Source organism: Carcharhinus amblyrhynchos, chromosome 6 (genome assembly GCF_965287045.1).
Source record: "Carcharhinus amblyrhynchos chromosome 6, sCarAmb.v2.hapA, whole genome shotgun sequence".
Classification (NCBI taxonomy): Eukaryota; Metazoa; Chordata; class Chondrichthyes; order Carcharhiniformes; family Carcharhinidae; genus Carcharhinus; species Carcharhinus amblyrhynchos.
Window position 1 is genome coordinate 62125188 of NC_137329.1, and position 24919 is coordinate 62150106.

At 45.3% G+C, this 24919-nt stretch overlaps 1 protein-coding gene across 1 annotated transcript in view; it reads left to right on the plus strand.

Moving 5' to 3' along the window:
* Nucleotides 1–24919, plus strand: part of LOC145344341 (embryonic protein UVS.2-like) — a 99335-nt gene that overhangs the window by 48274 nt on the left and 26142 nt on the right. The window contains exons 3-5 of the mRNA XM_080191471.1: nucleotides 2895–3056; nucleotides 10821–10902; nucleotides 22860–22984. Coding sequence (XP_080047597.1) covers nucleotides 2895–3056; nucleotides 10821–10902; nucleotides 22860–22984 — 369 coding nt within the window. The remainder of the gene's footprint in view (nucleotides 1–2894; nucleotides 3057–10820; nucleotides 10903–22859; nucleotides 22985–24919) is intronic.

Consider the following 24919-nt stretch of genomic DNA (forward strand, 5'->3'; position numbering starts at 1 on the left):
GGGGTAATCTAGATAATTGGATCAGGAATTGGCTAGCAGATAGGAGACAGAGGGTGGTGGTTGATGGTAAGTATTCGTCATGGAGTTCAGTTACGAGTGGTGTGCCTCAGGGATCTGTTCTGGGGCCACTGCTGTTTGTAATTTTTATTAATGATCTGGATGAGGGTATAGTTGGGTGGATTAGTAAATTTGCTGATGACACCAAAGTCGGAGGTGTGGTAGATAGTGAGGAAGGGTGTCACAGTTTGCAGGGAGACTTGGACAGGTTGCAGAGCTGGGCCGAGAGGTGGCGGATGGAGTTTAATGCGGAGAAGTGTGAGGTAATTCACTTTGGTAGGAATAACAGATGTGTCGAGTATAGGGCTAACGGGAGGACTCTGAATAGTGTGGATGAACAGAGGGATCTAGGTGTATGTGTACATAGATCCCTGAAAGTTGGGAATCAAGTAGATAAGGTTGTTAAGAAGGCATACGGTGTCTTGGCGTTTATTGGTAGGGGGATTGAATTTAGGAGCCGCAGCGTCATGTTGCAACTGTACACAACTCTGGTGCGGCCGCACTTGGAGTATTGTGTGCAGTTCTGGTCCCCACATTATAGGAAGGATGTGGAGGCTTTGGAGAGGGTGCAGAGGAGGTTTACCAGGATGTTGCCTGTATGGAGGGAAGGTCCTATGAGGAGAGACTGAGGGATTTGGGGTTGTTTTCGTTAGAAAGAAGGCGACTAAGAGGGGATCTTATTGAAACATATAAGATGATTAGAGGTTTAGATAGGGTGGACAGTGATAGCCTTTTTCCTCGGATGGAGAAAGCTAGCACGAGGGGGCATGGCTTTAAATTAAGGGGTGGTAGTTATAGGACGGATGTGAGGGGTAGGTTCTTTACCCAGAGGGTGGTGAGGGATTGGAATGCCCTGCCTGCTGCAGTTGTAAATGCGCCTAGTTTGGGGGCGTTTAAGAGATCCGTGGATAGGTTTATGGATGGAAAGGGATTGGTTTAGGTTAGAGGGTCATTGTTTTTTAACTGGTCGGCACAACATCGTGGGCCGAAGGGCCTGTTCTGTGCTGTAATGTTCTATGTTCTAACAATGCCCAATACCAACATATTTTGTCACTCCTTCAGAACTCTGTTGGACCATGGAAACTCCTACCTCTCCATCATGCAACCTCCCCCATCCCAGAATAAAGCACTTCCCTATAACCCTCAAAGATTTCAAAAACCATTGTCACCTTATTCTGAAAATTACTCCTAGTGCCCCCAGACTGGAATTTTTTCCCCAGATCTCCAAGACTCATTGCTGAAGTGACCCCAAATGCCAGGATGTACCTTAGAGTTCCCCAAACTACAGTTGCATTGTTTCCAGATGTCCAAGTAATCCTCTCTTTCTTTTTTCTGGGGATTCTGACAATCTTCTACCAAAGTAACACAGGAACTCAGGAAACACTAGCACGTACCTTTCAAAATAAAAGTTTGTAAACTCTTGGAACTACTTTGATTAGAAACCATAGTCTTTTCAGCTGATCCTGTTCCCCTTCCAGCTCATTGCTGCTGTATTCTATTTAATGTCAGAGTGTTTTATGTTTTGCCACTCCCAGAAGATTAAATATCTCCTGGTAGGTTTTTGTAATTCATTTTTTATAGTATGTGGCCATTGCAGCTAGGCCAGCATTTATTGTCCATCCTTAATTACCCTTGAGATGAGGATTGTTTGCATTAGGATGCATAACATACCAGGGCTGTGTTGATGGGCCAGTCATTATTTTACTGTCTGTCCATTTTGTATACGTACATGGCCAATTCCAGCAATGCTATCTGTGACAAGTGGTTTGATGAGGAGAAAATCAAGTTGGTTGCTCCTATGAACTTGTTCTTTCGTCCTGAAATGTAGTCTAAGACTACATACTTCAAGACTTAGCATCACAACCTGGGGAGATGATATGGGAATCTGGACTAATAATCCAGAGGCCCAGGCTAATGCTATGGGGACATTGGTTCAAATGCCACCATCGCAGTTGGTGGAATTTAAATTCAATATATAACTCTTGAATAGAAAGCAGGTCCCTGTAATTGTAACCAGGAAACAGTAATGTTCTTTAAGGAAGGAAATCTGTCATCTGTGCCCCTGGTCTTGCATGTGACTCAAGATGTACAATAATGTGTTTGACTCTTACCTGCCCTCTGAAATGGCTGAAAAAAGGGGATTGGGCATCAAACCCTTGTCTTCCTGTCGCAACCCACTTTCCATGATGTAATTTTCTTTTAAAATCGGTCAGTGATGGAACTATTTGTGCTAGATATTGAAGTTTACCCCCAGCAGAGGGCATTTGGCAGCAGATTACCTTTGCCTTGTTTCAAAGGAAGCTATAAAACTTCACAGGATCCAGTGTTAATGCTGACAATTCCCACAAACAAGGCCACCCAACTTTATGCCATTCTGCTGTACCCCTGGTGGCACATCCTGCAGAGGGTTAGATCATGCCAGGGAATGGTATTAGCTTTTCTTAATTACCATTAAGAAAAGCTAATACTTGATAAGAGAGCTTCAAGGTGGATGATGAAAATGGAAAATTACATGATCCACAATTATTCACCTCATTTGTCTTGAAAATATCAATACCTGTAAAAGAAATAAATAAAGATTCCTCCACTCCTTATATTCAGTAATATTGTAAGCACATTCATGACCAATTTCTAATAAAACATATTACAATTTCACTGGAAATGATGAACATTATACCAAATATTCTCAGAAAATCTTAAAATTGTGATACACTTGGAAACCAGAGAAAATACCCATCACCAATTAGTACTAATTTAAAGAATTTCACTTCCCACATTTGGAAGGGTAGAAATATTTATGTGGTGATTTTTATTTTGTAGATGTACATCGACTTTAGGACCAGTAGGAGGACCACAGATAGTATCACTGCAGGCACCTGGCTGTCTGCAATTTTCAAAAATACAGCATCACTTGATGCACACAATTGGATTTTATCATGAACATACCAGGAGTGACCGTGATACCTATGTAGAAATCAAATTTGAAAATATTCTTCCTGGTAAGAACATTCAAAATAATTCATTTTCAGCCTTATCTTGAATATTTGGAATTGCATTTCACAGTTGAAATTGAAATATTGTGAATAACAGACAAACGGCTCCTACACGTAGAGGGAGGCATATTAGAATGGGAATTTAGAGGTAATGATCTGCAGTAATCCAGGTGTCCATGTTTAAATCCCACCACAGTAGGTGGTGAAATTTAAATTCAATTAATAAAACCTGGAATTAAAAACTAGTCTAATGCTAACCCCAAAGCTATTGTCATAAAATCCATCTTGTTTACTAACCTCCTTCAGGGCAGGAAATCTGCCGTCCTTACCTGCCCCACACGTGACTCCTGACCCACAGCAACGCACCTGACTCTGAAATCATAGAATCCCTACAGTGCAGTGGAGAGCCCTTTGGCTTATCAACGACTCTCTGCTGGAGTAGTCAAGCAACAGCTTGGGGCATCAAGCAGCCCAGGCAAAATTGGAGTCAATGGGAATGAGGAGGAAAATTCTCTTTGTTCTTTGTTCACTGTTTGGAGACCCACACTCTTGCTGGGTAGTGTTCTAGGTCCAACCATCTTCATCAATGACCTTCCCACCAGGGTAAGGTCAGAAGTGGGGATGTTTGCTACTGATTGCACAATGTTCAGCATCATTTGCAACTCCTCAGATAGTGAAGCAGTACAGCAAGAGCAAGACAATAGGTTTGAGCTGATAAGTGACAAAAAACATTCGAACCACATGAGTGCCAGACAATGACAGTCTCCAACAAGAGAAAGTCTAACCATCTCTGCTTGACTTTCAATGGCATTACCATTGCTGAATCCCCACTACCTGAATCCTGGTAGTTACCATTAACTAGAAACTGGATAGCCATATAAATACAGTGGCTACCAGAGCAAGTCAGAGGCTGAGAATTCTGCAATGAGTAACTCATCGCTTGATTCCCCAAAGCCTGTCCACCATCTACAAGGCACAAGTCAGGAGTGTACTGGAATACTTTCCACTTACCAGGATGATTGCAGTTCCAACAACATGCAAGAAACTTGACACCATCCAGGAAAAACAGCCCACTTGATTGACGCTGCATCCATCACTTTCAACATCCAGTCCCTCCATCACTGAGATACAGTGGCTGCAATGTATACCATCTGCAAGATGCACTGCAGCAAGTCAACAAGGCTTCTTCAACAGCATTTTTCAAACATGCTATCTCCACCACCTAAAAGATCACAGGGTGCAGACACATGGGAGCAAAACCACCTGCATTGTCCCCTCCAAGTTCCATGTCCACTTCCTGACTTGACAATATATCACAATTCCTTCACTGTCTCTGGATCAAAATCCGAGAACTGAGCCCCCCAACAGTACTGTCAATGTACTTACACCATATGAACTGCAGTTGTTCAGGAAGATGGTTTAATGCAATTGGAGTGAACAGTAATTGCAGCCTCTGTCAATGATGCCCACATCCCATCAATGAAAATAGCAAACATTGTACAGAATAAATCTTGTAAAATAATTCAGACACTATTAACACATATTGAAATTTAGATCACCATATGGTAAGAATTGAAATGGTAATATATTTATTAAATTGCATCTGATATGATGCCTGTGGAGACCAACAAACTACAAGAACTGAATTTTCTGAAATGAAAACCCACTGGGCACGTTTTTATTTTAACAATCAAACCAAAATCAACATGAACCTATTGCAAATTACGTATTGTACAGCTGATGTAAGAGAGGTGGATTTCAGGGCAACGCACTCAACATATTTGGTACCAATTTCAGCCATAAAGTCTTTCAGAACTCTGAACTTCTCCAGGTGCCTTCAAAGTTTTTGCCACTGATTCCCATCTGACTGCATTTCTCAATCAACCTGTGTTGCACAGGTACAGAATGATGAACTTCTCAAGAATCTCCTCACCTCTGTTCACAGCTGTCTTCATGATGTAGATCTACCTGTGTTACCTTTTTCTGAACCCTCGGTGAGAGCCCTGTGCACTGTGTGGCCAAGCCTAGCCAGTCAATTAATTGCTTCATGTGACAGGAAGAGTGACAGCAACCTTGCATTTGCCTATTGCCAGCTCCTGGGTCCAGCCTTTGTTTCCTTCAGTCTGCCTACACTGTACCTCTGGAGGATATAAACTTCAATAGGGTTCATAGAAAAATAGAAACTAGGAGCAGGAGTAGGCCAAACAGCCCTTTGAGCCTGATCTGTCATTCAATATAAGCATCAGGAAGAGAAGGAAGCTGATGTGAAGAGGGCATCTGCAGTCATATACTCAGCTGCCGCAGTGCCATAGGGAATGTTGTGGCAAAATCCATTCAAAGTTTTTTCAGAAAGTTTGTCCTGGAAAAGGATGCATGGGTCAGATGGGGAAGAAAAAGGAGGGTGAGGGCTTTATTTATTTTGATAAAGATTTTTGAATATATATATATATGGGGTCTCTTTTTGTATGGCTGCAGATGGTTTAAAATACTTCAGCTTTTTATTTTGCACTGCTGTGCTAGGCTTCCTCATCATCGAGGATGAATACATTTGTGGAGTCACCTCCTCTAGTTTAATTGTCCACCACCATTCATGTTGGGTAAAGCAGAACTATAAGGCTTTGATTTGATGGATCAATTATGGTATAATTTATTTCTGTCTATAACATATTGTTTCCACCATTTAGTATGCACTTAGCCCTTTCTTGAACTAGACCAGATTTGCACCTTATTTTCAAGTATGCTGTTAGCATGCTGCCCTGCATTTTTCATTAATCCAGGGTCGGTCGCCTGGCCTAATGGTAGTGATGGAATGAAGATGTATTTATCCATGAAGTCACAGACTGTGGTTGTATACAATTCTGCTTTAAAAAGCCTTGATTTCCCCTCTCACTACCAGCCTAAAACACAAAGATGTTTTTGGTTTTTTATTCCTTTTTTATAAGTGGCGGTGTATTTTCCCCAACCCTTAAATTTGGAGTGTGCCAATCTGTAAATAATTCGAGCAAGTTCAAGATAAAATAAAAGGGTTGGATTTTTACGCAAACACATACTTTTTCATTATCCACCCCTTTGCACACATAAGATAAAGGAGGCATAAGGAAAAGAAAGGGGTATAGGGACAGATCATAATAAAAATATAAGAAAAAGGAACGTAGTAGTAATTGGGGATAGTGGGGTGAAGGGTATTGACACTGTCCTTTGTCACAATGACAAAGTCCACAGAAGGGTGTGTTGTCTGCCTGGTGCTCGGGTCCAGGATGTCGCAGCTGGGCTGCAGAGGAACCTGGAGTGGGAGGGTGAGAATCCGGTCGTTGTGGTACATGTGGGTGCCAGCGACGTAGGCAAAATGTGAACTGAGGATCTGGGGAGGGAGTATGAAAAGCTGGGAATGGAATTAAAAAGTAGAACTGACAAGGTGGTTATCTCTGGGCTACTGCCTGAACCGAGTGCAGACGGGCGTAGGGTTGACAGGATTAAGGAAGTGAATGGGTGGCTCAGGGATTGGTGTGGGAGGAATGGGTTTGAATTTATGGGGCATTGGCATCAGTATTGGGGTAGGTGGGACCTGTTCAGGCGGGATGGGGTGGGTCTGAACTGTGCTGGGACCAGAGTCCTGGCAAATCGTGTAAAGAGGACTGTAGACAGGGCTTTAAACTAATTGGGGGGGGGGGGAGGGTGCGAGGGTAGGTGACATTACGAGGCCTAAAGTTAAGGAGAGGGTACAGGTAAGGGTGGAGGCTGAGGATGTCCCAATAATAAAGGGAGTAGGGGGCGTGAGTATGAATAGGGTCCAGGGGAAGGCTGGGATGAAGGCACTTTATCTGAATGCACGAAGCATTCGGAATAAAGTGGATGAGCCGGTGGTGCAGATCGACACAAATGGATATGATCTGGTGGCCATTACAGAGACGTGGCTGCAAGGTGACAGGGACTGGGAGCCGAATGTCCAGGGTTATCAAGTGTTTAGGAAGGATAGGCGGGAGGGAAAAGTGGGGGGCGTAGCTCTGCTGATTAAGGATAGCATCAGGGTGGTAGCAAGGGATGATATTGGAGCCAAAGAGCAGAAAGTGGAATCGTTGTGGGTGGAGATTAGGAACAGCAAAGGGAGGAAGACGCTGGTGGGTGTCGTCTATAGGCCCCCGAATAATGATCTGGAGGTGGGGCGGGCTGTTAACGCGCAAATAAGTGTGGCGTGCAGGAATGGGACGGCCGTAATTATGGGGGATTTCAATCTGCGTACTGATTGGTCGACCCATGTTGGACGTGGTGGGCTCAAGGAGGAGTTCTTGGAATGCTGCCGGGATAGTTTCCTTGAACAGTGTGTGTTGGAGCCGACGAGGGAGCGAGCTATCTTGGATCTGGTGTTATGTAATGAGGCGGGTAGAATTAGGGACCTTGCGGTGAAGGATCCTCTTGGGGAGAGTGATCATTGTATGGTGGAGTTTCTAGTGCAGATGGAGGACGACAAAGTGGGTTCCTGGACACGCGTCCTTTGTTTGAACAGAGGGGAGTACGGTAGGATGAGAGAGGAATTGGCGAATGTGGACTGGGGGAGCGCGTTGGAAGGTAGGTCTACTGAGGAGCAGTGGAGGATTTTTAAGGAGATCTTTCTTGGTGCTCAGCAGAAATTTATTCCGATGGTCAAAAAGGACCGTAGGAGGAGAGGTAATCAGCCGTGGGTAACGAAGGAGGTGAAGGAAAGTGTTAAATTAAAAGCGGAGGCGTTTAGAGTAGCTAAGAGTAGTGGGCGAGAAGAGGATTGGGAGAGGTTTAAATGTCAACAAAGATTGACAAAGAAATTGATAAAGAAGGGTAGGATAAACTATGAAGCTGGGCTAGCGCTTAATATAAAAAAGGATAGCAAGAGTTTTTATAAGTATATAAAAAGGAAGAGGCTGGCTAGGTTGAACGTTGGACCCTTACAGGATGAGAAGGGGGACTTAGTGGTAGGGGATGGGGAAATGGCTGAGGTCTTGAATAACCTTTTGTTTCGGTCTTCACAGAGGAGGAGGTGAATAATTTGCCGGGTGTTAGCGATGGAAAGGTGGTAGGACTGGAGGGTCTCAATGACATTACTGTTACTAGAGAGGTGGTGCTCGACAGACTGGAGGGGCTGATTGTGGACAAATCCCCAGGACCGGATGGAATGCATCCGAGGGTTCTGAAAGAAATGGCGGAGGTGATAGTGGATGCCTTGGTGGTTATTTTCCAGATAGGCCGGTTAGTTTAATGTCTGTTGTAGGTAAAATGTTAGAATCCGTCATCAAGGAGGAAATAGCGAGGCATCTTGAGGGGAATTGCTTGATAGAGCAGACGCAGCACGGTTTCGTTAAGGGGAAGTCGTGTCTGACAAATTTACTTGAGTTCTATGAGTATGTGTCTAGGGCGGTGGATAGAGGAGAGCCGGTGGATGTGGTCTTTCTTGATTTTCAGAAGGCGTTTGACAAGGTACCTCACAAGAGGTTATTGCAGAAGGTCAGGGGACATGGAGTTGGGGGTAGGGTGTTAGCGTGGATAGAGGACTGGTTGTCAAATAGGAGGCAGAGAGTGGGGGTCAATGGGTGCTATTCGGATTGGCGGTTGGTGACTAGTGGAGTGCCTCAGGGGTCGGTGCTGGGGCCTCAGCTATTTACCATTTATATAGATGATCTGGAGGAGGGAACCGAGTGTATGGTGTCGAAATTTGCTGATGACACCAAGATTGGTGGAAAGGCAAATTGTGCGGAGGGTGTGGAGAGTCTGCAGAAGGATCTAGATAGGCTGGGCGAATGGGCCAGGAAATGGCAAATGGAATTTAATGTTGGCAAGTGCGAGGTGGTCCACTTTGGTAGGAATAATGGTAGGAAGGATTATTACTTACGTGGAGAAAAACTGCAGCAGGCGACGGTGCAGAGGGACCTCGGGGTCCTTGTGCATGAGTCGCAAAAACCCAGCCTGCAGGTGCAGCAGGTGGTCAGGAAGGCGAATGGGATGCTGGCCTTCATAGCGAGGGGGATTGAATATAAAAGTTGGGAGGTCTTGCTGCGGCTATGTAGGGCATTGGTGAGGCCGCAGCTGGAGTACTGTGTGCAGTTTTGGGCGCCGTACTTACGCAAGGATATTTTGGCCTTGGAGGGAGTGCAGAGGAGGTTTACTAGGCTGATGCCGGAGTTGAGGGGGTTGATCTATGAGGAGAGGCTGAATAAACTAGGCTTGTACTCATTAGAATTTAGAAGAATGAGGGGAGATCTCATTGAGACGTATAAGATGATGAATGGGATGGATAGGATAGAGGTGGAGAGACTCTTCCCGCTCAGAAAGGACAGTAGGACTAGGGGGCACAGCCTCAAGATAAAGGGGGGGTGGTTTAGAACGGAGTTGAGGAAGAACTTCTTCACTCAAAGGGTGGTGAATCTCTGCAATTCTCTGCCCATTGAAGTGGTGGAGGCTACCTTGCTAAATATTTTTAAGAAGCAGGTTGATGGGTTTTTGATAAGAGAGGGGATTAAGGGTTATGGGGAGAGGGCAGGAATGTGGAACTGAGCCACGGCAGATCAGCCATGATCTTATTGAATGGCGGGGCAGGCTCGAAGGGCCAGATGGCCTACTCCTGCTCCTATTTCTTATGTTCTTATGGTTTTACATGAGTCCAGAAGCAAGAATGGAAAGAAATGGAATGTTTCTTCAGAGAGTAGGTTGGTTCACTGTAGTAGAGTGGTCCATCTTACCAAAAGTGAGGATCTATATAAGGGGAGAAGGCACATTTTTTTTTAGTCATTCATGGGACATGGGCATCAGTGGCTGGCCAGCATTTATTGCCCATCCCTAATTGCCTGAGGGCAATTAAGAGTTAATCACATTGCTGTGGGTCTTGAGTAGGCCAGACCAGGGAAGGACATTAGTGAACCAAATGGGATTTTTCAACAATCAACAATGGTTTCATGGTCATCAGTAGATTCTTAATTTCAGATTTTTATTTTAATTGAATTCAAATTCCATCATCAGCCTTTGCAGGATTTGAACCCAGGTCTCCAGCATACTACCTGAGTTTCTGGATTAATAGTCTAGCGCTAGTGTCACTAAGCCTAGAGTTGAATTAGTCTTGAAGACACCAATTCCAATGTTCCAGTAATTTACTGTGGAGATGTGGGCCAGATGATTATACCTGGGCAGAGCTCCTTCTTCTGCTACCTGTTTGATGCTATGATAGTAGACATAGGCTCCTGCCTGTGTTTTCTTCAGATGTCAAACAGTAACTGAAGATAATTAAAAGAATTCAGACACCTCAAGTCTCAGTTACATGGCATTTTGTTTTCAGGTTGGCTAACAAGGCCCCTGGATAAGACCCATTGTGTTTGCGAACAGGTAATGGTCAGACCATTGACACCACATTGAGTATTAGGGGTGACAAGCAGCTGATGTCGTTGCTGAAGCAATATCTTTGATTGTCAGAATTCTTTAGAAATGCAAGGAAGTTTTGCACAGCTCAAAGAAGGGACATTAACACTATTTTAAAAGACAAAACTCTGCTTATTTGTCTGAATGTTAGAAATTCCTCTGTTATGAGTCATGGTTACTGATCAGTTGTTGCATGTTTTAAAAAATAAAAACATTAATTTTACAGAGCAGCCTATTTGACATAGATACGTACTTACCTTTCCGTCTTAACGGGGATCGAGATGATGACATCATATGTAAGAAAATGGCAGCCTCATTCAGTAAATGTCAGAAATGTTTGGACAGTGAAAAATAGTGTATTTCAATTCAATTTGCTGTCTGTTACTTTTCCAGACATGGCAAAATATTTTGACAAAGAAGATTCTAATAATCTGGGCACACCATATGATTTTAATTCAGTTATGCATTTTGGAAAGTGAGTGTTACATTAATTTTTGCAACATAGTCATAAGAAATGTCTTAAAATTGACATTATATATGCTATGTGGAATTTATGTATGATCCCTGTGGGGGAGCCATTAATGAAGATAATCATAAAACCATAGGAGCAGAATTAAGCCATTGAGTCTACTTCATCATTCAATCATGGCTGATAAGTTTCTCAACCCCATTCTCCCATCTTCTCCTTGTAACCTTTGATCCCCTTACCAATCAAGAACCTATCTATTACTGTCTTAAATACACTCAATGACCTGGCCTCCACAGTCTCTGTGGCAATGAATTCTATAGATTCATCATCCTCTGGCTGAAGAAATTTCTCCTCAGCTCGGTTGTAAAGTGTTGTCCCTTTGCTTTGAGGCTGTATCCTCAGATCCTAATTTCTTCTGCTAATGGAATTATCTTCCCCACACCTACTCTTTCCTGGCCTTTCAGTATTCTGTAAGTTCCAGTGAGATTCCTGCTCGTCCTTCTAAATTCCATGGAGTGCAGACCCAGAATCCTCAAGCTCCTCATACATCAAGCTTTTCGTTCCTAGGATCATTCTTGTGAATCTCCTCTGGACCCTCTGCATATCCTTCCATAGATACGGGGCCCAAGATTGCTCACAATATTTCGAATGTGGTCTGACCAGAGCTTTATAAAGCCTCAGCAGTACATCCCTGCTTTTGTATTCTAGTCCTTTCAAAATAAATACTAATATTGCACTTGGCTTCTTAACTACTAATTCAACTTGCAAGTCATCCTCAAGAGAATCCTGGACTAGAACTCCCAAGTCTTTTGTGCTTCCAATTTCTGAATTCTCTCCCCATTTAGAAAATAATCTGTGCCTTTATTCTTTCTGTCAAAATGCATAACCTCACATTTTTCAATGTTGTATTCCATCAGCCATTCCTTTGCCTACTCTCTTAACCTGTTCAAGTCCTTCTGCAGCCTCCCGACTTCCTCCATACTACCTGTCCCTCCACCTACCTTTGTATCACCTGCAAACTTAGCCACAATGCTCTCAGTTCCTTCATCTGTATCATTGAAGGGACCTTTCTGTACTCACCTGATGAAGAAGCAGCACTCTGAAAGCTCGTGATTCCAAATAAACCTGTTGGACCTTAACCTGGTGTTATGAAACTTCTTACCGTGCCCACCCAGTCCAACATGGCATCTTCACGTCATAGATCACTGATGTATAAAGTGAAAAGTTGTGGTCCTAACACTCTGCGGAACTCAACTAGTCACCAGCTATCATGTTGAAAAGGACTCCTTTATTTTCACTCTCTGCTTTCTGCCAGTCAGCCAATCTTCTATACGTGCTAGTGCCTTGCCTCTATCATCATGGGCTCTTATCTTACTCAGCAGCCTCCTGTGCAGTACCTTGTCAAAGACCTTCTGGAAATCCAAGTAGATAACATCCACTGGCTCTCTTTTGCCTAACCTGCACGTTATCTTCTCAAAGAATTCCAACTGATTTGCAGACCTCACCTTGATAAAACCATGCTGACTTTGCTCTATTTTACCATGCACTTTTAAGTACTCTGAAATCTCATCCTTAATAATGGACTCTAAACTCTTACCAACAACCGAGGTCAGGCTTACCGACTTATAGTTTCCTGTTTGTTGCCTCCCTCCCTTCTTAAACAGCAGTGTTATGTTAGTGATTTTCCAGTCCTCTGGGACCCTCCCTGACCTGGAGATGCTGCCATTGGACTGGGGTAAACACAGTAAGAAGTCTCACAACACCAGGTTAAAATCCAACCGATTTATTTGGTAGTAAATGCCACTAGCTTTTGGAACACTGTTCCTTCGTCAGGTCGGTGGAGAGTTCTGACTGGAGTGTAGAGTTCTCTCTCTACTCACCTGACGACGAAACAGCGTTCTGAAAGTTCGTGGTGTTTACTACCAAATAAATCTGTTGGACTTTAACCTGGTGCTGTGAGACTTCTTACTGTGTTTACCCTCCCTGACTCCAGTGATTGCTCAAAGATCACCACTAATGCCTCCACAAACTCCAGATGTACTGAATCCCCCATGAAGAAATTACCAGGTTTCATTTTTTTTGTAGCATTTACCTTAACAATCAGAATCAACACAAGTTAAACATAAATTAACAGACAGACGATACTTAAAACAAAAACTTCACTTGAAATAGGTGATACAACAAAAATACATCTTATACAACCACCAGCATCCCCCTAATCGATATAGCTACACCGTTCCACATTCTTGCAGGGGAGGTCAGGAACCTGATCTGACAATTGTTTTCAACCTCGGGTTTCACAGGTGTGATTATCATTAGCAAGGCACATTCCTATGAGTATTTCCTCCCTTGGGCCGTGATGGTCCAGAATTCCGATTCAACTACCAACTAATAACAACCCAGTTATTAATTCAATGACTTTTGTAACTCTGGGGCCTATTTTGCCATCAAGTTGCGTCCGTTTTTGGGCGCAAAAACTTGGTAAAGTCGGGTGTGAGTTGAGTAGCGTGATCTGCACCCGTCTCCGGGCTGGTTCCCCTTTACCAAGGCTTGAAAATGGCCACGATCAGGATTGCACCTGAAACAGGCACGACAGACATTTAAATGCATTTAAATTGAATTAATAGGCTGCACGTCTAACTTTACCAGCACTTTCCTCTTTACCACCCTGTTTGCCAATCTGGAATCGGTGTGAAACAGACATGCTCCATAAAAGTCCAATTCGGGTGCTCCATCAGTGAGGGTCAGTAGGAGGTAAGTGTATAGTGTCCAATGGCTCTCTGCTATTCATGGGTATCCTTTTGTGTGGCCGTTTTCTGCCTCAGGTTGTTGGTGACTGCGAGTCAGGGTGGGGGGCTGTTGCTCAGCAGGGTCTCTGACTGGGTTTCAGCACTGACCTCGGGCCTTGTGGTACTGGGTCCTAGTGCATTCAGCTCTCTTCCAGCTGAATGACGTGCATAAAGCCCTTGCAAATTGCACTGCTGCAGCCTCTCAACTTTGCAGGGGGCTGTGATTGTGGGAAGCAGGTGGGTGTGGGAAGCAGGTGGGTGGGGGAATTGGGGGACAGCTGTGATTGTGGGTAATATGTGGCTGGGGGAATTGGGGGTGCTGTGATTGTGGGGAGCATGTGGCTGGGAGAATGGGGGAGTGGATGTGATTGTGGGGAACATGTGGCTGGGAGAATGGGGGAGTGGCTGTGATTGTGGGGAACATGTGGCTGGGAGAATTTGAGGGGTACTGTGACCGTTGGGAGTATGTGGTTGGGGGAATTGGGAGAGTATGTGTTGGGGGACTGTGATGGTTGATGTGCTAGAGGCAAGCAGCATTCCTTAACCTCTACATGTGCCCCTCTCCTTTCCACCTCTCTTCAGAGTGACAAGATGGCTTTTGTGATGCAACTGATTGATCTTGCTGTTCTTTTGGTTGCTGCTGAAGAGGAGGAGCTGGAGGAAGAATTGTGGGCACAGGAGGCCCGGGCGTTACCACTTGCAGGAATAGAGGGAAATGACCACCAGAGGCAGGAGGTGGGTGCCATTCACCAAAGTGTGGGTGGGGAGGAGGTGGGGGGGTGGGTGTGGGAGGGGTAGTGCGTAAGAGAAGAAGGAGCAGAGACCAGATCAATTCCGTGCATGAGTGTCATTTGAACAGATGTCAGATACCGTGTGCCGCCGACGTCTCCACCTCCAAAAGGAGACAGTGCAACAACTGTGCAACCTGTTGCAGGACCTGGCACCTGTTGGTGGGGGCAGGGGGGGACCCACTCTCAGTGGTTGTCAAATTGACAGCTATTCTGAACTTTTACGTGACTGACTCCCTCCAGACCCTTAGTGAAGATGTCCATGGCATCTCCCAATCAGCCGTGCACACCTGTGTCAAGCAGGTCACAGAAGCCCTGTCTGCCTGGGCTGGGCAGCACATCAAATTTAACCTGGGCCAGGCCCATCAGGAAGCCAGGGCTGCAGGATTCGTAGCCATTGTGGGGATGCTTAATGTTCAGGGAGCCGTCGACTGCACACACTCTCAAGGCCCCTTAACAGAATCCACGGACATTCATGAACAGAGAGGGGTTGCACTCCCTGAATGTTCAACTCGTGTGACCATAACTTGAACATTATGCATGTCAGCGCAAGACATCCAGGTAGCGTGCACAGAAGTTTCATTGTCAGGAGCTCGGACATCCTGGAAGCATTCAAGGAGGAACCCTGCCTATGGGGTGGCTCGTTATGATGTGGGTTACCCGCTTTGGATATCGCTGATGCCGCCTGTGTGGAGAGCTGGGTCTGAGGTGGAGACCCACTATAATGAAGCCCATGTAGCCACTCATGTGATAGTGGAGAGGTGCATTGTGATTCCGGTGCCTGGACCAATCTGGCGGGGCCCTCTAATACAACCCAGTGATCTCGCACAATCTGACTAAGAGAAATGACATATTGGAGGAGGAAGATGTGGAGGATAACCTACAGGAGGAGGAGGAAGATGAAGAAGAGTATGCTGAGGAACACCAACCAGGTGCTGGGGGGCTGGCAGCTCAAATGAGGCATACAAGGGCAGCAAGGGAGACCTTGATCGCCAGGCAGTTCAGTCGCTAGGGTTTGTGTCTGTGGGTTCCATCCAAACCACCCCCCCCAAAATTCCTTCTATGTCCTGCAACGTTGTAACATCGGAGTGGTGGGTCTGGGTACTGTGTTAGCGAGTTTTTTGGCAAACAGGACGGTGATGATAACTCACTAAGCACCAATATGATGATGCCCTGTTGCAAACTAGTCTGATTCTTAACTGAGCTCCACATGCACCTGGCATCTGGGCCCACATCTGTGTAGCGGGTAAGGGATCTGAAATCCCCATATAGGGACCTGGGGTGGCTGGGGTGGAGGATGGGAGGGAATCGCTCGTGGGGTCTGGGGAACCAATGGCTTCTTTTTCTCAGTGACACAGCATTGATGGACCTCCCAAACTGACATCAACATGAAGCATCTCTCCAGCGATCATCAATGAAAGAGGATTCCTGTTCAAGAAAAATTAGTCACAGGTGGGTGGTGAAAAAGCATTTAATTGCAATAAAGGTGTTTAGACAAGACATTCTAATGTAGAAAACTTGTGAACAGAAAATGTTAAGGTGTTTAAATATCTTTCCAACTAGTGCAGCTCTTCACCCATGCCATCTCAGTACAACTACAACTTCTTAACTTTACGTGGCCTACTACTATGTGTCAGTGACTCCCCAGAATGTACATCGCAGGTGGAGAGGGCCAGCTGCCTACCATGCCCCATGGCCTGTGATGTGCATGGCAGGCATCCTCTAGAGGCCCTGGACCTTGAGCGTCCTGGCCTGCTTCCAGGTGTCTGGGATGTTTCCATGACACCCTTTTCATCCTGCTGCCCTTGAGATGCTCCACTGTCAGGAAGGGGAGAGTCAGAAGTTGTAATCTCAGCCACAGTCTCCTGGCTGGAAGGCCCCTGCATGGGCTTCAGCCCTTCCTCCTCCCTTGGGGTTCCTGTGGGCCCCGGGTTACTCCATGGGATGGTAGTGCTTCTGCAGTGAGCTCCAGAAGCTCTGGCATCACCTGGCACTGCCAGTCCTTGAGGACCACCTGCATCCTACTCATGGTGGTTGAACTCTCTGCTATGACCATTTGAGTCACGGGCCACCTCTACACCTCTAGATACTGGGCCACGCTCTACAGCTCCTCAGCCATGACCCTCTGTGATTGGACCACATTCTCAAGGGCTGCTGCAATCACCTACTGTGTCTCAGCACTCCCTGCTGAGCCTCCTGCAAGCTCTTGAGCCTCTCAGCCATGAATTTCAAGAAGTCTGTTCAGTTCCTCAGCTGGAGCCTGCTGTGACTTGGCCATTGCTTCAAGCCTGCATTCATGATGAGGATTTTCTGCCCCAGGCTTTCCATTGCAGACGCCACCCTTGCAATGTTGGCCTGTGAAGCATACAAGACAGGCAATAGCTGGTCCATCTGAGAGCTTTGGGACTCCTCCCAGCAGCCTCGCAGTTGGTCCAGTGTAGCCATCAGCCCCTCCTGCATTCCCTGACTCTGTTGCTGCATCTCCAGCAGCTGAGGGAGAAGTGATTTCAGAGGCCCAGCATGTAGCCTGGGGCCAATTGAGTTTTTGCCTCTGGCTGGCAGAGGCCCAGTAAAAAGTCTGACAACACCAGGTTTTAGTCCAACCGATTTATTTGATAATACTCACAAGCTTTCGAGGGGACTGCCTCTTCGTCAGGTGAATGAGGTCTCAGATGTTCTCTCCTCCACCTGATGTACATTCAGATGTATGCTCATCAGAGAGTGACCCAGAAGCCTCACCCACTGACTGGACCCACCCATGTGTCAGTATCTGGGATGGTGAGTTGTGAGGTGGAAGCTGACGCCATTACTATGCCACCCTTGGAAGTCCCTTCACCCATATCCTCCGAGGTCTCATCCGAGCTGTCATGACCAAGATGAGCGACAGCTGCGGTAGTGACCTGGAGTCCAGAAGGCCCTGAGGCATCCAGATCTGCCCCTGCAACACAGGACACAAGTTTAAGTACAAGGGACAGAGAGGAATCCAGAATGCCAAACATGATTCACATTTCTCCATTGAACATAAAACAATGCACCAAAAAAATTATATCACAGAATCAGGTCCTTCGGCCCTCCAAGCCTGTAGAGACCAGGCTGCTCATCTGATTTTTTTACCCCCTACCCTTCCAGGGACCATATGCCTCTATTCCTATCCCATTCACACAGCTGTAGAGATGCCCCTTAAAGGTCACTATTGTATCTGCATCCATGACCTCCCCCTGCTAGTGGGTTCCAGGCACCCACGACCCTCTCTGTGCAAATAAACATGCACAGAGGCATCTTCTTTAAACCTTGCCCCTCACACCCAAAACTCGTGCCCCCAAGTAGTTGCTTCAAAGTGAGTGGCGGAATAACAGATGCTCACGCCTTAACAGCAATCCGACTATGCTGTCGCTGATAGCCCGCATTCAGCTTCCCTTGACAGTTCCAATGCCTGCTCCTCAAAGGGGGCGAGGACCTGGTGGTCTGGCTCTCCACCCCCTGTCTTTGCCCTCTCTCTGCTGTTATAGTCGATCTTCTCCTGTGGAGACAGAAGGAGTCATGAAAGAAATGATGGTGTGACTACTACAGATTAACAGATGGTGATCCTTAGAGGGCAATGGGGCTCTTGGGAGGGGTAGGAAGGAGTTGTTTGGGGGTCAGGAATGGAAGCATGCAGGGTACTGGGGATGGGAGGATCTGGGGGAGTTTGGGAGAAGTTGCAAGATGGGACTCAATACTCACCCTTGCTGCACAGATGAGGTCATTGATTTTTTTCTGGCGCTGCTTCGCTGTTCAGGGAGCCAGTGCCCTGGCACTGACCAAGGTGGCAACTTCCTCCCAGGCCACACTTCCATCAGCACCACCCCCCCTCCCACCCCCACGCCCACGCCCACGCCCACCCCGGGTCTGTGTCCTCCTGGGGGGAAGAGGATGTCCCTCCTTGCCTCTGCTACATCCAGTAGCCTCCTCAATTCACCCTCAGAAAACTGGGGGGAGTTGGTTGTGTGCACATTTTGTGCAGGAATGCCTGCCAGTCTATCCATTCCTGTGTTTTTAATGGAGCTGCCCCTCATTAGAGCAGAAAAGCTGCAGGCAGTTTGGCAGAGCATTCCAGGAGGTTACATTCAGTTTGCTTATTAACATTGAGGGGAAGGCAAGTAAGCACTTGCAGGTGTGCTGATTGGGAGGGAGGGTTGGTGGATGAGTGCCTCAATGATTGGGGACGAGGGAGAGAGAGGAAGGTGTCACACAGGCAGTGGAGTCCGGAGGAGATGGGGCCTTGTGCAGGAGGGTCCATGGTGGGGGTGAGGGAGATCACCCTGCCTGATATGTGTAGGATGGATGGGGAGGGTGGATCTCTCTGCCTGAGATCAATGTGGGGGAAGGGGGGTCTGCTGCTACTCTGCTGAGATCATTGGGAGGGAAGAGGGTCTACTGCCACTCTGCCTGAGATCACTGGGGGGAAGAGAGGATCCACTGCCATTCTGCCTGAGATCGGTGAGGGCAAGGGGCTTGGGTTCATTCTGCATGGCAGGTGGGTGGGGATATAAGGGGGTCAATAATGTTGTGGGTGTGGGACACTGTCTGTGGGGGCCAGGGTGGTGGCATTATCCGCCCAGGGAGCAAAGTGTTAAGGGAGCATTATTCTATCAGTTTTTTTCTGTGCATGCGTAGTTGGAAGCATCAATTGGAGCTGCAGGATTTCGGGCACATTAGGTCTTACCTACAGGCTTGTGCAGTGCGATTTGGAATCGCTGATATTTTTTAAGGCAGAGAGCGTATGGGGATGCTGGAGAATGGTCTAAAAATCGGATCTGAAACACTCCCAGATTCAAATCTGCCCAGCAAGAATCAAAATAGGACCCTCACTATCCCTTCCTGACTCACTTTGCATATTATTATCCACAATCTATTCATGGCATTTCTGTTGCTGCTTTTTAACTTATCCTTTCCAGAATCCTTCCATCACCCCATTTCCCTGTTTATGTGAAAGTCCTTTCTACTGCCCAAGTTATTCAATTCACCAGACACTCGTCCAAGCTTAGTTTAAGTGGAATCCATCCCATAGGAGTAGCCCCTTCTTTCCCCAGCACTCATGCCAGTCATCCACCAGTTAAAATCCCTGCCTCCCACACCAATGTTTCAACCAATGACTTAACCTTCTGTTTACTCCAATACTAACTGATGCATGACCAAGGCAACAATCCCGAGATTACTTTCAAGCTACTGCTTTTTAATCTGAAGCCTAGCTTCTGCAACTCTCTCAGAAGAACATCATTTCTAGTTCTACTTGTGTGACTGGTTTCCCTCTTAGACAATGACAGCTGAATCCTCTGTCTCCCACTGCAAGCTCCTCTCAAGTTGCAATGAGATGCCTTCAACATGATAGCAGGAAGCAACACAGTCTTCAGAGCTCCTGATTACTATTACAGAGAAAACTTTGAATCCTCTGGCAATACTATCCTCCATTACCACTCAAGGAGCATAGCTGTCTCCTGGGTCAAAGTAGCAATATCTCTCTCTCCCCACCTCATCCCCACAATATATGTGGCTCAGACTCTAACCCAAGAACTCTAAACTGCAATCCCACAAGCTGCAGAAACTTACGACCAGTATTGTTATCCAGGATCTCAATACTCCCCAAAACTCCCACACTACCCACAACCCCCCCCCCACCTAAATGTCTGAGTTCATCAGGTAAATTTTTAAATGAATTGATTTATTTTAGTTTATTAATTGGTTTGTCTAGTTTAAGTTATCATTTTATTGAAATAATAAGTTACAGTTGCCTAGCTTAAATACAAAAGAAAAATACTAACTATGCGAGGTGGAAATTCAAAGATTGAAAAGCAGCACCAACTCCCCAAGTACACCAAATTCCTGACTTTAGATCATTATTAACGATTTCATGATACACTATATTCCACACTGATCCTCTTCTAGTTTTTGACAGGTCTCCCAGTAGCAATTGTCCATGTCTGAGCAGTCAGGGCAGAAAGTGAGATGTCTGCCTCTGCCTCTGTATCATATTAAAGCAATAATAAGTGCAGATTGAAGAAAGTGTAGGCCCCATGGATATGTGATGAATTATCGAGCAATAATAGCACATGAAGCTTACCTCATCCATATTGCATTCCTTTAGGCCAGCTTATCTTTTCATATATTTCATGAGAAATGTCAATATTGTCCAGGAGCTATTGACTGGATTGGTGGATAAATTGTTGAAAGAGCTGTTCAATGCTAAAGTGGGGATGCGGGAGAAGTGCAGGGGGGCGGTGGGGTTAGGGGCTGGGGATTGAGGTGACACAGTCAGAGCTGAAAGGACATGGTGGGGACTGGGGACATGGTGGATGTTGGGGAGATATAATGGGGGTGACGGGGACATGTTGGGGCTGGGGAGACATGGTGGGGGAGGACATGGTGCAGACTGGGGTAACATGGTGGAGGCTGGGGGTTGAGGAGAGAGCTAGTTAGGGGCTGGTGTATTGGGGGGGGAAGGGGTGTGGTGGTGGATAGGGGATTGTAGGTTAGTGCTGATGGGAATGGAGGCAACAAGCCATGTGAAGTGTATTAGATGTACACTCTAGATATCTAGACCACCCTAGAGTGTACTTTAGACTACACTCTAGATCCTCCTTACCTAAATCATTCTCATCTGGGGATGAATTTAAACACCCACCTAAACTGCAGCTTAAACTCAGCTCAGCTTGAAACCTGGGAAATCCATGTTACCCAGATCAAATTTGGAACAAAGTTAATCTCTAAAGGGTTTAATTATGCCAACAAGTAGTCATCCAGTATGAAAAAATCCATGACTTTGACAGACAGATTTCTTGTTGGCATCCAAGCCTGTCTCCATTTAACCCAGGAGTGAGTGGATATCCTTTCCCGGGATGTAGGCATCGCTGGCTAAGCCAATATTTATTGCCCACTCCGAATTGCCCTTGAGAAGATGGTGAGCTGTCTTCTTGAGCTACTGGAATCTACTTGATGGATGTAGCGGTTTTGTACAACTGAACTGTTAAGAGTCAAGTGCAGTGCTAAGGATCTGGAGTCACAGGTAGGCCAATCCAGTTAATATTGACAGATTTCCATTTCTAACAGGGCATTAGTGAACCAGATGTGTTTTTACAACAACTGATAGTTTCAATGTGATAATTAAAGGACCCAGCTTTCAATTTCAATTTTATTATTGAATAACTACTACTATTACATCCCTTGGAGTTGGGTTTATAGAATCATAAATCACAGAATCCCTACAGAAGATGCAGAAGGTTGTCATTCTGCCCATCGAGTCTGCACGACTCTCTGATAGAACATCTTACCCAGGCCCTCTCCCCCCATCCTGTCCCCATAACCCCACATATTTATCCTGCTAATCCCCCTAACCTGCACATCTTGTGACACTAAGGGACAATTCAGCATGACCAATACACCTAACCTGCACATCTTTATAAAAGCAAATTACTTCACCAAAAGCAAATTACATCTTTACAGTTTGGGAGAAAACCCGAGTACCCAGAGGAACCCCGTACAGACATGGGAAGAACATGCAAACTCTATACAGTCATCCAAGGTTATAATCAAATCTGGGTCCCCAGCCCTGTGAGGCAGCTGTGCTAACCATTGTGCCACCCTTCTGCCTGATATATCAGTAAATTTGCAACCACCAGTCTGCCCATCACACCACCAGCACCCCCACCCACACCCCCCTCAACTCATCCCCGGCACAGTGGTAAGCTGCCTCACAATGCTGGGGACCCGGGTTTGATTCCCGTCTTAGGTAATTGTTTGCGTAGAGTTTGCACTTTCTCCCCGTGTCTGCATGGGTTTCCTCTGGGTGCTCCTATTTCCTTCCATAATCCAAAGATGTGTGTGTTAGGTGGATTAGCCATGCTAAATTGCCCCTTAGTGTCTGGGGGATTAGCCAGAGTAACTGCATGAGGTTATGGAGATAGGACCTGGGTGGGATTGTGGCTGGTGCAGACTCGATGGGCTGAATGGCTTCCTTCTGCAATGTAGAATTCAATGATATCCCCCACACCGGCTCCCAGCCTATTAGTTCTTAGGGTGTTACAATTCTTTTCCAAAATATGGGTTGCCATTTCCTACTGCTAACATTCACTTTTTATTCATTAAAGGCTACACCAAAAGAAACAGGATGCAAGTGACAGACCAATTAATAATGCATTGAAAATAGATAACTCACCTTAAATTGATAAGCTTAACTTGTTTGAGTTTGGACATATGGTCCATTATTCTTTAATTACAAATGCGAAATCATGCAACCCGCATAGAAATAATATTCAAGACTAAGAAAACTCATAAGGGAACGGTTTTAAGCTTTGAATACAGAATGAAAATGTTGATGCTTTTTGCAAATTCGATTTATTTTTGATTGAAGGTACTATCTTGCCAAATCTCGCGAGCCGACCATTGTACCAAAAAGAAATCGAAACATACCTATTGGATTTGCTACTGGGCTCAGTGTAACAGATGTTTTAAAGATAAATAAATTATATCAGTGCAGTAAGTCTATACCTATTTACTCTGAAGTCCATTAATGTTTGTTTTAGCTTTTATAAATTGCAATGGAACTTTCATGTCCAAAAAAAAGTTAAAACTAGTATTGACATACACTGGTACACACCACTCTGGATAGAGTGAGATAGTACACACTGCTCTGGACAGAGTGAGATGGTACACACTGCTTTGGACAGAGTGACATGGTACACACTGGTCTGGATAGAGTGAGATGGTACCCACTGCTCTGGATAGAGTGAGATGGTACCCACTGGTCTGGATAGATTGAGATGATACAACTGCTCTGGATTGAGTGAGATGGTATAGGCTAGTCTGGATAGACTGAGATGGTATACACTGGTCTGGATAGAGTGAGATGGTACACACTTTCTGGATATATTGAGATGGTACACATTGTTCTGGATATATTGAAATGACACAGGCTGATCTGGATAGATTGAGTTGGTACTTTTGAAATCTCTTTCAGATAGAAATTGTCTGTCTGTTCATTACATATACTTTTCTTTCTGTATTTGTAATGACCTGATGCAGATTTGGATAGCTAGGTAGGACAATGCTGTTTTCCTAAAGCAGATTAGTTCACTAATAGGAATGTCTTAATAAACATCTTGGATCTAAAGTGCTCATGAGCCTTACTGACCTTCTAATATTTCTCATTCACCATTTCCAATGTCATTTTTTTTAATGTCATGAACTGGTCCCATAGGTTGTGATGTAGATTATGACTGTGTCTCATTGACTTCCTCCAGAGTGACATAATTATTCCAGTGCTCTTCTCCTGCTTCTCAAAGTAGTCGTTCACACCAAGTACTTGGACAAATGGATAGGTTCTTTGAATACTGATTAGAAATCTGTATACCCACTGAGCAGTTCAACACAGCATTACATCAGTGCTTCGCCTAAAAGGTGGCACTTCTGGCAATGTGGCATATCCTCGGTATTGTATTTCAGTATCAGCATTCTGTGCTGGAGCCTATTGCGGAGCCTATTGCAGAGCCTGAAGCTGCTGCTATCTTGTTTTGAAGAGAGACTACTGCCATGATGGCCATTGTCGTCTGCTTTATGCAGGCACACTCACCGTCCTCCAGGTCTTTCTTGCTGCTCATTCCTGTGCCTTGCCTTCTACAAGAAACAGGGAAGTGTTGCAGTGAATTTAGTGCGATATATCTATGTAATATGTCAGGGTAAAATAGCTGCCAGTGTATGGCAGCTGTCAGTTGTGTGTTCAAGACTTTCAACAGTACTACAGATGATGCAAAGCCCACAAATTTTCAAGCTTAGTACCAATTGATAGCTGGAAAGTTCATATGTTTTACATCATCCTTAGTGCTGTTGAAAGTCTTGAACCCACAATTAACAGCCAGCACACTGCTGAAAGGATTTTAAAGTGAGTACGTCTTTGAATGGAATATCAGACCAATTGCTCCATTAGCCTAGCACTGCTCAAGAAATCTCATCACCTACCCAGCAAAGTACCAATTGATAGATTGGTGGTGGGTAAGTGATGGGATATCTTGAGCAGTGCACTGCATGAAAACCTTGATCCTCACTCTCTCTCACATCTTCAATCAATACTGAAAAAAAATCTGAGCATAGATTCAGTTTGCAATGTCTTCCAGCACCTTTTCATCCCTAATGTATTTTCTCTTGAAATAGAATCAACTGATGTGAGTAGCCAGTAAGCAGTGTACAAAGTATGTGTATATACAGCAGTCTATTTAAAGAGAAGGCAGTGTGAATTACTATGCTGCCTGCAATGGACACAGGTTAATTATCTGATGCTAATAACAGTGCAGTTGTCAGCAGTTAGCCAATTTCTCTGCTGTGTTATAGAACATAGAACATAGAACACTACAGCACAAACAGGCCCTTCGGCCCACGAGTTGCACCGATCACATCAACACCTACCAATCTATAGAC